The sequence below is a fragment of the Bufo bufo genome, chromosome 4, assembly GCF_905171765.1.
Source record: "Bufo bufo chromosome 4, aBufBuf1.1, whole genome shotgun sequence".
In the NCBI taxonomy this organism is placed as follows: Eukaryota; Metazoa; Chordata; class Amphibia; order Anura; family Bufonidae; genus Bufo; species Bufo bufo.
In genome coordinates, this window is record NC_053392.1 from 184,181,251 (window position 1) to 184,194,450 (window position 13,200).

Consider the following 13,200-nt stretch of genomic DNA (forward strand, 5'->3'; position numbering starts at 1 on the left):
TATATTATTTTTTATTTATTTTTAACCCCTCCAGCGCTATTGTACTAAGCATTCTGTATTAAGAATGCTATTATTTTCTCTTATAACCATGTTATAAGGGAAAATAATAAAGATCAGGTCCCCATCCCGATCGTCTCCTAGCAACCGTGCGTGAAAATCACACGGCATCCGCACTTGCTTGCGGATGCTTGCGATTTTCACGCAGCCCCATTCACTACTATGGGGTCTGCGTTCCGTGAAAAACGCAGAATATAGAACATGCTGCGATTTTCACACAACGCACAAGTCATGCGTGAAAATCACCGCTCGTGTGCACAGCCCCATAGAAATGAATTGGTCCGGATTCAGTGCGGGTGCAATGCGTTCACCTCAGGCATTGCACCCGCGCGGAAATCTCGCCCGTCTGAAAGAGGCCTAAGGGTCCATTCACACGTCTGTAATTTGGGTCCACATTCGGACCCATTCACTTTTAATGGGGCTGGAACAGATGCGAATCCGAATTTCCGGGATCCGCATCCGCATTTTCGGGATCGGCATCTGTTTTTTCGGGATCCGTTTTTTTTGGGATCCGCAATTCCGTTCCTGAAAAAATAGAACATGTCCTATTCTTGTCCGCAATTGTGGACCAGAAAAGGCATTTTCTATTATAGTGTCTGTTATGTGTGGTCCGCAAATTGCGGATCGCACATTGCAGGTGTCAGTGTTTTGCGGATCTGCAAAACACTTACGGACATGTGAATGGACCCTAATGGTGGATTAACTTGGAACTATTATCGGGTCTATTATCAGGAACGAACATTCGTATGAAGCTCATTCCCAATAATTGTCCCCATATAAGGTGTCCCCGATTATGAATGAGCAAACACTTATAATAATCGTTGATGCAGCACATGAAATCATTATTTCTAGGCAGCAGATAGCACTGTGCTTCTGCTTCCCAGAAACCATGAATCTGTATGAGAACGAGTGACAGCAGTGGCCATTCCTGGCCCCATACACTGGATGTGGTTGCTGCATGTACAGGCCCTTATTGGGAAGCAATGGTTCCTTCCCGATCACTGCCTGCTCAGTCCGTTTCCCTGATTGTTCACTTGCTTGGTAATCAATGCATGGATCATATCTAAGGTTACAGTGTTTGGTTGCCAAATTTCAAAATGCCCCATCAGCTGGAGTATAGACAGAGCTATGCTATGCAGTTGATCCTAGAGAAACATGTAGAAACCTAATAACCCACTTGTGATAAAACACCAAAGTTTGTCATACATGTCCTGGAGTTTTTATTAGATGTCCATCATCCAATGTTTAAAATAGCAAAGTATAGAGTCTCCCTTTTTACAAGAAAACACCATAGAAGATATGGCAAACAGTTGAGCAGGTAAGCTTTAAATTGTTCTTCAAGACAAAGCAACTGATAGGTGACACCATTATTGTTCTAATACTACATCTTTACTACTGTTTCACAATGCTTGTCAGGACTCTTCCTGGATATACATTAGACAAATGGCTGTAAAAGTGAATACGTTCTTTATTCATATTCTGACCTCCACCCAAGAACAATGCCTTGAAGCCTCCTTAGAGGGTAACACTTTCCTTTAATACAGATAGTTGCTTGTTAAGAATGGAACAATGTTGGGTATAATATATACTTTCTGTGCGTTCATAAGTTACAGTCAATGGATACATTAGCTGCATGAGTCCATGTTAAAGTCTAGGACGTGGATATGGAGTCAAGGGGCAATCTTAATAATGTGTTCACATTTTTCTACTTAATTAAAATAAAATAGTTTGCCTGAAGTCCGTCTGTAAATAAGCAAACACCTTATTGTTCATCTGTTCTACTACTATTCCTGAACTTTACTACCATGACTGTTATGTTATCAGGACATCCTCTGTAGAAGGACTGTAACACAATGCTTTTGGCTCCAAAGTGAGGTTCATCCAGGCGTTCTTTAATGAAACGGACAGCTTCTTCATTGCTGAAGGCATCCCATAGCCCATCAGAGGCCAGGATCATGAATTCTGGCTGCAGCTTGTCGAGGTCAAAGCTCAAGATATCAGGGTCTGATATGATGACGTTCAGATTTTTCAAGGGATAATCTCCTAATGAACGGGACATTGCCAAAATTCCTTGAACTCTCCAAGACCCATTGAAACTGATGAAACCACCTGCAAAACAAAAAGAATGGGACTGTTATTCACTAATAGCAAAACAATAGCATGTCCATTTCAGTATGATTGAAGTAACTCCTAATGTCGTATAGGTATGTGCTAGGAAGGCTTTCACCTGCATACAGTAATGAGCTAAAAGCTACATTCTGTGCTGGTTATTAGATTTATGTTCTAATATACTAACTCATTCCTGCCATCACAATTACCTAAGATGCTCCGTCACCCGGATCAACGCTACCCTACCAGGTATATAGCCTGGTAGAGTTCATGACGCAGGCAAAAACGATTCCTTTCTTTCTGCTGTCAGTGGTGGAGAAAAATGAACTTTTAGAAATATGCAAATGAAGTATTTGAGCACCAGGAGACGGGCTTATGCGGTTCGAGCAGCACTTCAGCGACGCCACTGGTGCTCCATAATGAGGCCCCTCTGCTGTAGTGCACGCCCCCTGCCTTTAGACTGACAGCACTAGATTCCGTGCCTGCGCATCCGTGCCCAGAACGGCGCATGCGCACATCTTTGGTTTTATTCCCGACTTGTGACGATGCATAGTGCGCACGCGCTTTCATGGAATGGTTGCGCAGGCATGGGATCTCAAGGGGTCTATTGCTGTCATTTTAAAGGCAGTGGGTGTGATCAACTGAAAAAAGGATTTATAGCCCAAAATGAGTATAATTCCCCCATAGGTGTCCTTAGCTTTTAGCATATAATCTTTGAACTGTTCCCATACAATAACCAGTTTAAGACTAGGCCATTTAGGCTACTTTCACATCTGCTCTTTTCCTTTCCGCTATTGAGATCCGTCAATAGTTTCGTCCCCATTCATTATCAATTGGACAAGACTGAACAGAAGGGAAAGGAGCGCACAAGAATGCATTCCGTTCCGTTTCATTGCGTTCCCATGACGCACACAAAAGCGCAGATATGAAAGTAGCCTTATCTCCCCTTCCTCACAGACACATTTTCGTTTTTGTCAGCACATGCAGCTTCAAAAATCCTACATTTTTGTTTATTTAGATAATTTTTGTGTCTTTTTTCAGTGATACGTTTTTTTAATACCTGAGAAAATGTGAAAACAGGAAAAATATATCTTTCTTTTTAATAGCACAAAGTGCAACTAAAATATGTTTTCAAATTGTGTTGCATTTCTGTTAGAGTTGTTTTGATACAGGGATGTATACTTTATGAAGGACAGTGGTGGCTTTCCTTTTTTAATTATTGTTTTTCATCTTGTTTTGTGTTTTATAAAGCCATACAAGACCTTTTGGGGGGCATTTTAAAGAGGACCTGTCACCAAAAAATCTATTGGAATCTGAAAGCACTATGTTGTAGAGCAGAAGCAGAGCAGATATGTGTGAAGGCTTTGGCCTGGATTTGTGGGAGGGGCTGAGGTCCCCTGGCTCCTGCACCGTCCGAGGTCTGAACTTGAGAGAGAGAGAGTCGCGTGTGGAGTTAACTGGAGAAGTTACTTACGAGTTGCTGTTTTTCTGAAGTTCGTTGCTTTCGGGTCCAGGATTTGGAGCATTCCGGTTCCATCCGTCCGGCTTCACCTGGTTCCTTGCGGGTCACGTTTTTGCCTGTTAAAACTGTGAGTCTTTCATACGGTACAGCACAGGGCCTCACGGCTGCCCCTGTACCAGCTCGTTTCATTTCACCATTTCCATTTCAACCATGTCACAGTTTCACTCCAAGTCACGGTTTCATGTTTGCCACCTTTTTCCGGTCATGCATGCACGCGTACCACACCGCATCCCCACTCCTAGCACTGCCAACGCGTGTACCAGGTTCCCATGGCAGCCACCACGCCGTTCCCCTCCTCACCAATCATCCCACGCACTTTTCCTTCCCCTCACACCCCTCGCCAGATCAGCGGCACGCCCGCCCTCTCACTTGCACCAGATGCTCGCCGCATCCCGGCCGCTCCACACGCTCCCCCTCCACAAGCCAACACCAGTGCCGCGGTCCCCCTCTTCCCCGCCGCCGCGCCGGCCCGCGCCTCCGTCCTCCTGCCGCGCTGTCGATGGCGGCCGCCGCGTCCCGGCGCCCGGTTTGCGCATGCACGGGGGGCGCTGCGCGGTCGTGGCGGCGCATGCGCGGTAGCCTGGCGGTCGGCACAGGTGCCGCGCGCGTGCGCTGTGTGTGGGGGTGGGGAGCCGAGGGGTGCCGCATGCACACCCCTGCACCAGCACCACAGATCCAGCTACCGCTCCCCTCCATCAGGCAGCGCATTCAGGGGGGGCGCAAGTCAATCATCACAAGAGCTTGCATCAGGGAACACACCCGCCATGCCAACATCAATGTACAATAAAAATCCACCAATATCACACCATTCAAAACGCTTCATACAATCACCAAAGAAACCCGCCATGGAAAAAAAAATAAAAAATAAAGAACCCGCCATATGGTAAAAAAAAAAAAACGTTTTCAATTGTAACATCAATATCTCAGTAAAACCCGCCATGAAAAAAAAAAAAAAAAAAAAAAAAGGTCTGCGTTCACACCTTCCGCCACGGCACGGGGCCTCATTTCACATACCATCCACCATACCGGGTCACCGTTGCAACTCACGGCGCCATCCTCTCAGGTCATGCTAAACGTTCAGACCACAGTCAACTCTCGTCATAACACTTTCTGTCTGCCCCTCTTTTAGGCGGTCAAGCTTAGACTTATTTACGCTGCACGTATCCAGTGACTTTTTTCTTGCTACCAGGTACGTACACCTGCTCAATCGTTTATTTTTCCTACATTTCAGTCCATCCCGTTAGGGTCAGCGTGCTGGCATCAGGGGCTTCGGAATCCCACTAGATTAACCCCCTCTTGGCTTCGCCATCAGTCAGTGGTCCGCGAGGCCAACACCCCGCCTCACACGCTCAGAGGCAGCCGCCCATCGCGCCACTCGTTAGTAAGCCGCCTCGCTGTTGCATAGAGAGGGCCTCACCTGTCACTCCCTTTCCCTAGTCCTGTCTTACAAGTCACCGAGAGGCCTCACACTCCTGCCACCACGTCAGTGGCCTCATCAACCCCTCGCGCCAACTCATAGATAGAGCCTCTCAAGCCGCTCGGCAATTAGCAGGGCCTCATCTGTCACCATCCTAGGCTTAATTATTTCGCCATCCGGCATAGCTAGCTTGCCAGCACGGTCCTGTGTTTCCCCACACTAACAAACTATTCTGTTTTAGCATGTCTCTGGAAGGAATTGAGAACTTTTCCCTTCCTGGCACTCCGGCTAGATCCATCACCTTAGCCCAGGGAGACGATCTTGCCAGCCCAGCGTCCATCAGATCCTGGACAATTCCGCGTATCACGACGGAATTGAGGAGACGGCAGATCCCCTTCCCCGCCACGGCAAGGAAAGCGGAGCTTTTCCGACTACTGCGCACGTCAACCAGTAACGCGGAGGCAGGGGAAGGACCCAGCCAGTCCAGCACAGGGGATATACACGCCATGCTGGCCTCTTTGATGACGTCCATGTCCAGGGTCAACGACAGGTTAGAGAGGCTGGAGTCGGTCACCACATCCCTCTCCTTGGCAGGGCCACCACCAGCAGCGTCACCGGCACCATCCGGTTTGCCAGTGGGCGTGCCATCCATCAACCCAGATGACCAAGAAGTCAGCCCGGCGCACATGATACCGGAGCACTTGAAAAGGGACATTCTGGAAGGTAAGGATGTGAACCTGGCCTCCCTCCTGATTGCCTCTCAAGATATTGTTGAGAACAAAACTTATGCCTACGACGATGTCTCAGTTGTGGTCAAATCTAGGGATGCCCGCCTCAATAGAAAACTGTCTATTCCAGAATTTGTGTTGGCTTTCGGCATCTACAGGGAGGTCATCTGCACGGTCTACCCTAACAGAAGGGAGGAGTTTGACCTCTACATGCACAAACTGGTGGACCTGGGCAACAAATATGGGGGGTCGGCATTCTATGACTACCATAGATCTTTTTCGGCAAAGGTGGCAGGGGCTTTCTCCCAGTACGGAGTCCGCTCCAACTGGGCAAGAATCGACACTGTCATTTTTTGCCGACACTTCGCAGGCCTGAGGACGCCAGCCTGTGTGCACTGCTCCTCCACGGCCCACACCACCAATTTCTGCCCGAACGCGGCGGACACACAAGCCCCCTCTCAAGCGGCCGACCCCTCCTGGGTCACGGAGAAATCAAGCCGGGACAAGCTGGGGCGGCCAATCAAGTTTCTGGGCAAGTCCCAGATTTGCAACAATTTCAATGTGGGATCCTGCAATTTCAGTGGGTGTAGGTTGTTGCACATTTGTACCAATTGTTTCCGGGCACATGCCAAATCAATGTGTCCAAATAAAATGTTTTCTAAACCATATCTATCGACCATAAATATGCCGGTTTTTACAGCATTTATGGCTCAGCACCCATCCAGACATCTCACGGATTTCCTCGTGGCGGGGCTGACAGAAGGCTTCCACACGGGCATCCTGCACATGCCGACGGGCACCCTGGAATGTCCAAATCTCCTATCCGCCCAAGGCAACCCCACCGCAATTGACGCCCTCATAGCCCAGGAAGTCGCAGAGGGCTTCATGCTAAGACCATTCAAGACACCCCCATTCACCACATGGCGCACCAATCCCATTGGCATCGTCACCGGGAAATCTTCCCAGAAACAGAGGCTAATCATCGATCTATCGGCACCACACGGTTCAGCCGACCCCAGTCTCAACTCCCTTATTCCGTCGGAGGAATTCTCACTCCAATACACCACTATAGATCACGCCATCACCGCCATCAGGCAAGCAGGGGTCGGAGCATGGCTCAGCAAAACCGACATCGCCAATGCGTTCAAATTGCTACCAATTCACCCGTCGCTATGGCACCTTCATGGCATCAAGTGGTCCGGAAACTATTATTTTTTCTCCCGGTTGACCTTCGGATCCAAGAGTAGCCCGGCCATTTTTGACACATTCGCGGAGGCACTATGCTGGTTGCTCTTGAACGTAGCAAGATACCCGATGGTCTTGCATTACCTTGATGACTTTCTACTCGTAGAGGAAAACATCTCCCCTCCCGCCAGCCTCAGGGCCACCATCAAGCTGTTCGGGGAACTTGGGGTACCCATCTCCACTAAGAAAACAGAGGGGCCGGACACAGTCATCACCTTCTTGGGCATTCAGTTGGATTCTGCGTCTATGCAAGCCAGTTTGCCACTCGGGAAGATCCAGGTTATTCTCAACCACATAGACAATTACCTTCAACTCGGCAACTGCAATCGCAAGGAATTACAGTCCCTATTGGGTTCCCTGAACTTTGCCATGCGCATCATCCCCCAGGGTCGCTCGTTCATTTCACGGCTTCTGCGCCTTTTCCCCCTTTTCCTTCACGACTCTCACAGGCTGCCCCTGGATGCCCACGCCACTGCAGATCTGGGTATGTGGAGGAGATTTCTGTCCGCCTGGAACGGCAGGAGCATGTTCCTCCCTCAGCTGTCGGACTCTTCCCCATCAATCTGGTCGGATGCGGCATCCACCACAGGTTTCGCGGCCATTTTTGGGAACGATTGGCTGTGGGGTAGCTGGCCTCCTGCGGTCCAGGGTTTGGAGGGATTCTCCACTACCTCGGCTCTGTTCGAGATCTACCCCATCGTGGCGGCCGCCGTGGCGTGGGGTCATTCATGGGCAAACAGGTCGGTCCGATGCTACTCAGACAACCAGGCAACCTGCCAGATCATTAACAGGGGTCGGTCCAAATCCCTCACAATCATGAGGTTCCTGCGCAGGCTTACTTGGTCGGCAGCTTGCAACAATTTCTTCATACACTGCTTCCACGTCCCGGGAAGGTGCAATACGGCAGCTGACAATCTGTCTCGTTTCCAATTTCAGGCGTTTCTTCAGGCTCTCCCGTCAGCGTCACCCACGGCCTCCATCACCCCGTCATTTCACCAGCTCATTCTGGATTAGATGTCATCATGCGCCATAGCCAGTTATTATCCCATTCTGCACTATCAGACAACACACGCAGGTCATACAACAGAGCATTCACACTGTTTAACAAGTTCCTGTTGGAACACAACATCACGCACCCATTTGTCATGACTTCCCTGCTGGGGTTTGCTTCCTTTTGCCACCTCAAGCTCAAACTGTCATACAACACCATCAAACTCTATCTCACCGGCATTCAACATCACATGCTGATCATACACCCTAACAACATCAGTTTCATGGCCTCGCACCAGATCAAAACCATACTCAAAGGCATTCAGAAGACAGAACCCGCACGGCCGACACAGAGACTGCCCATTAACAGTCACATTTTCAAGGCATTATCCGACTTATTAGACACCAGACCTTTTGAAGCTGATACCAACTCCATCATCAAAACAGCGATGTACCTGGCCTTCTACGGATTCCTGAGGCCCGGGGAATTCACCACGACCTCGGCGACCCAAACCACACATTGTCTGCTAGCCTCACACTTGACGAAACACGGGGATCATTATATCCTAACCTTACCTCACTCCAAAAGCAGTCAGCTCTCACCCGTGGACATTCCATACTACCCTACGCAGAACAGATGGTGCCCAGTCGGGGTTCTGGACGCATACAAACAGCATCACAAGTTCCTACCCTGTCAGCCACTACTTCAACTGCGTGGGTCTGCACTCACCACCACCACCTTTATGACCTATGTCAGGTCATCCCTCACTCAACTAGGCCTCAACGCATCCAACTACTCTGGGCACTCCTTTCGGATCGGGGCCGCGTCCACGGCCTCCAGTGCCAACATCCCGGCTCATGTCATTAAGAAGTTGGGGCGCTGGAAGTCATCCGCTTTCGCACGTTACATCCCCAATCCAACACGGGAGTTAAGAAACGCTTTCCAAAACATGTCGGGTTGAGCTTTCATGTATATCGAATACAATAAACTGTTTATTTCTTTTTGCCCTCTTCTTTCTCAGGCCTACCTCATCCTCGGTTTCGGCACACCACAACCGACTACGCTTATTCCCTGATTTCCTAGGTTCTTCACTGTACTACCGTAAGTGCCTCACACAAGTGTGAAGGCTTTGGCCTGGATTTGTGGGAGGGGCTGAGGTCCGCCTCCAGCCTATTTAGGGCACCCCTCTACCTGGCTCCTGCACCGTCCGAGGTCTGAACTTGACCCTCCCACCACTCCACTCATTTATAACTCATTTCTTCCACATCTCTTTCCTTGGGTGGGCCCTCTTCTTTCTCAGGCCTACCTCATCCTCGGTTTCGGCACACCACAACCGACTACGCTTATTCCCTGATTTCCTAGGTTCTTCACTGTACTACCGTAAGTGCCTCACACAAATATATTTTTATGAGAAAAGATTCAGTAAAACTTGTCATTTTTACATTGAAATCTGCAGCCATGTGAGTGCTATTGGTACAAGGAGGCGGTGTTATCAGAGATTGACAGCTATTGTTCACATGTGCATGAGGCCTAAATGTCACATATGCATTATGTGCCAGATATTCATTAGTAGGCGCAGATCTGGCAATATTCTCAAATAAACAACTATCAAAAAATACTTCTATGTCTATGAACTATGGATTATTTAACATGCCCTAAGGTCTGCTTAGCAGCTCCACACAACAGACTGAGCTGTGGCTAAATGTTATGCTGATCACAGCACATACCGGTAGAGAAGTCTATGTGATGCTTCCTAATTCTCCGGGGAATAATCACGGAATAAATGAGAACATCACGTACACTTGACATCGCTGTGTGCAGGCTGCTTTTCTAAAAGTTGGTTTTCAGGTCATTACCAAATGCGTGTGAGGTTTGCAGAATGAATCAGATATCAGGATTGTTTGCTCAGTTATTAGTTCTTTAAGCAATGAGTCCATTTTATGTGCTTTCATTTATTGCAAGCCTCCAATAAAGCTGAATGCAGGACCCGAGGACAATGAAGAGGCTGAGAATTACCTATTAAGTTGTAGTCACATAGGAGGGACGCGTTATCTCTGTCTTTTCCTCTGAATTAGTTCAGAATGCTCACGTCTCTTCTTCAGTTACCGTATCATTTGTGCATTTTAACTTTATCTTTATCAATCTATAATATTCATCTATCAATATCTATCTAGAACTCTCTCAGTAATATCTACTATTGCAGTACCTTCTAGGGGGGTGGCACCAGATACCAGGAAAATACTTTTTTTTATACCCTCTCCCCTGCCTCCCACCAACCTGGCTATTTCATTTGGCATATCTGTCATTGGAGGGGAGACTGGGAACCCCATGCGGAATGGTAGTCTGCATATAATCCCATATTTTATTGTGGGTTCTGGTTTTTCAGATAAATAACACCAGTGTACTTCTAAAATCTAGCGTGAAGACAGAGGACCCCAACCCACCAGAGTCATCATCAATGCATCCAACTGTATCCGGTCCTACCATCACAGAGTTGTGTTGTCTCAACATCTGGATGCTGCTCCCATTTTCAGCAGTGAAACCAATGACTGTAATTTCCAGATAAATGGTGGCACGCTGTTAGGGGTGGTGTAATAAATGTGGCAGCATCCTGCGTGCTGGTCCTCAGAGATTGGAATGCAGAGACACAGCTGATTTGTGTACGTAGTGCAGTACTTACACTGTCCTTGTTTTGATCTCTTCATGAGTCTTATGGCGGGTTTACAAGGCCCGAGGAGTAGCCGAATATAGTGAAGGAAACGTTGGGGTGAAGCGCTGCATTTTCATGTCCTCATACAGCTGCATTGTTTTGGGGCAGCAGATCACTGTTTAGACAGCACGATCTGCTGCCCAGAAACAATTTACTTGTCTGCACAAACCACTGTTTCACCCGATGAACAAGTGTTTCGCTCGTTCATCGGGTGATCGGCTGCTCCTTTAGATGGGCATATTGTCGGGAACGAGCGTTGGTAGGAACGTTTGCCCCCGATAATCTGTTTGAAAGTCTGGCTGTGTAAACCCGCCATTAGATTTTATGTTGAAAAAAAAACCTCATGGGGGTGCATATATAGTACATAGCTGATCTGTATACACTGTAGTGCCCTGTTTTATCTTTACCCCATTAGAAAAAATGCTCCCCTCTACTAACAACTTAATTGCTGTTACCCTCCTCCCCGTTTATTAACAACTCTTTTTTAGCATTTTTGCATTACCAATCATAGAGCCATAACTTTTTTATTTTTCAGTTGATGTAGCCACATGAAGACTTGTTTTTCTTAACTGTATTCTGCGGGTTACACAATACTAGCACATTTTCTACAAAAAAATTGCTGTTAGGTTCCCACATATCAATAGCCATTACTGTTTTGTTTTTCAGTTGGCTTGTTTTCTGCAGAATGTGTCATATTTTTTAATAGAACCATATTAGTGTTAGGCTACTTTCACACTAGCGTTCAGGGCTCCGCTTGTGAGTTCCGTTTGAAGGGTCTCACAAGCGGCCCCGAACGGATCCGTACAGCCCCAATGCATTCTGAGTGGATGCGGATCCGCTCAGAATGCATCAGTTTGGCACCGTTTGTCCTCCGCTCAGCAGGCGGACCCCTGAACGCAGCTTGCAGCGTTCGGGTGTCCGCCTGGCCGTGCGGAGGCAAACGGATCCGTCCAGACTTACAATGTAAGTCAATGGGGACGGATCCGTTTGAAGTTGACACAATATGGCTCAATTTTCAAACGGATCCGTCCCCCATTGACTTTCAATGTAAAGTCAAAACGGATCCGTTTGCATTATCATGAACAAAAAAAAATTTTTTTTATTTTTTTTGTTCATAGTAATGCAAACGGATCCGTTCTGAACGGATCTAAGCGTTTGCATTATAGGTGCGGATCCGTCTGTGCAGATACCAGACGGATCCGCACCTAACGCAGGTGTGAAAGTAGCCTTAAAGTGTTATTTAAAGGTTGGAAGTAGGGATATACAGTACAGACCAAAAGTGTGGACACACCTTCTCATTCAAAGAGTTTTCTTTATTTTCATGACTATGAAGGCATCAAAACTATGAATTAACACATGTGGAATTATATACATAACAAACAAGTGTGAAACAACTGAAAATATGTCATATTCTAGGTTCTTCAAAGTAGCCACCTTTTGCTTTGATTACTGCTTTGCACACTCTTGGCATTCTCTTGATGAGCTTCAAGAGGTAGTCCCCTGAAATGTTTTTCACTTCACAGGTCAGGTTTAATAAGTGGGATTTCTTGCCTTATAAATGGGGTTGGGACCATCAGTTGCGTTGAGGAGAAGTCGGGTGGATACACAGCTGATAGTCCTACTGAATAGACTGTTAGAATTTGTATTATGGCAAGAAAAAAGCAGCTAAGTAAAGAAAAACGAGTGGCCATCATTACTTTAAGAAATGAAGGTCAGTCAATCAGCCGAAAAATTTGGAAAACTTTGAAAGTAAGGGCTATTTGACCATGAAGGAGAGTGATGGGGTGCTGCGCCAGATGACCTGGCCTCCACAGTCAACGGACCTGAATCCAATCGAGATGGTTTGGGGTGAGCTGGACCGCAGAGTGAAGGCAAAAGGGCCAACAAGTGCTAAGCATCTCTGGGAACTCCTTCAAGACTGTTGGAAGACCATTTCAGGGGACTACCTCTTGAAGCTCATCAAGAGAATGCCAAGAGTGTGCAAAGCAGTAATCAAAGCAAAAGGTGGCTACTTTGAAGAACCTAGAATATGACATATTTTCAGTTGTTTCACACTTGTTTGTTATGTATATAATTCCACATGCGTTAATTCATAGTTTTGATGCCTTCATAGTCATGAAAATAAAGAAAACTCTTTGAATGAGAAGGTGTGTCCAAACTTTTGGTCTGTACTGTAGCTTAGTCATGAATAAGGACCCAGCTATAGAGATCCAAAACGTGTAGAGACTGTATTGGGAGTATGGATTTTATCTGCACATTCTTCATTTGAATTAAGAATAACACTTTTGGAGAAGCTGGACTTCGCTATATACAGTTGCAAGAAAAAGTATGTGAACCCTTTAGAATGATATGGATTTCTGCACAAACTGGCCATAAAATGTGATCTGCAGTCTGCTTAAACTAATAACACAAAGAATTAAA

At 47.0% G+C, this 13,200-nt stretch overlaps 1 protein-coding gene across 1 annotated transcript in view; it reads right to left on the reverse strand.

The window, feature by feature from the left end:
- Positions 1-1,572: 1,572 nt before the first annotated feature.
- The window catches only part of PPM1L (protein phosphatase, Mg2+/Mn2+ dependent 1L), a 306,997-nt gene continuing 295,369 nt past the window's right edge, over positions 1,573-13,200 (reverse strand). The window contains exon 4 of the mRNA XM_040428171.1: positions 1,573-2,166. Within this exon, the coding sequence (XP_040284105.1) occupies positions 1,820-2,166 (347 nt within the window). The 3' untranslated portion in view covers positions 1,573-1,819. The remainder of the gene's footprint in view (positions 2,167-13,200) is intronic.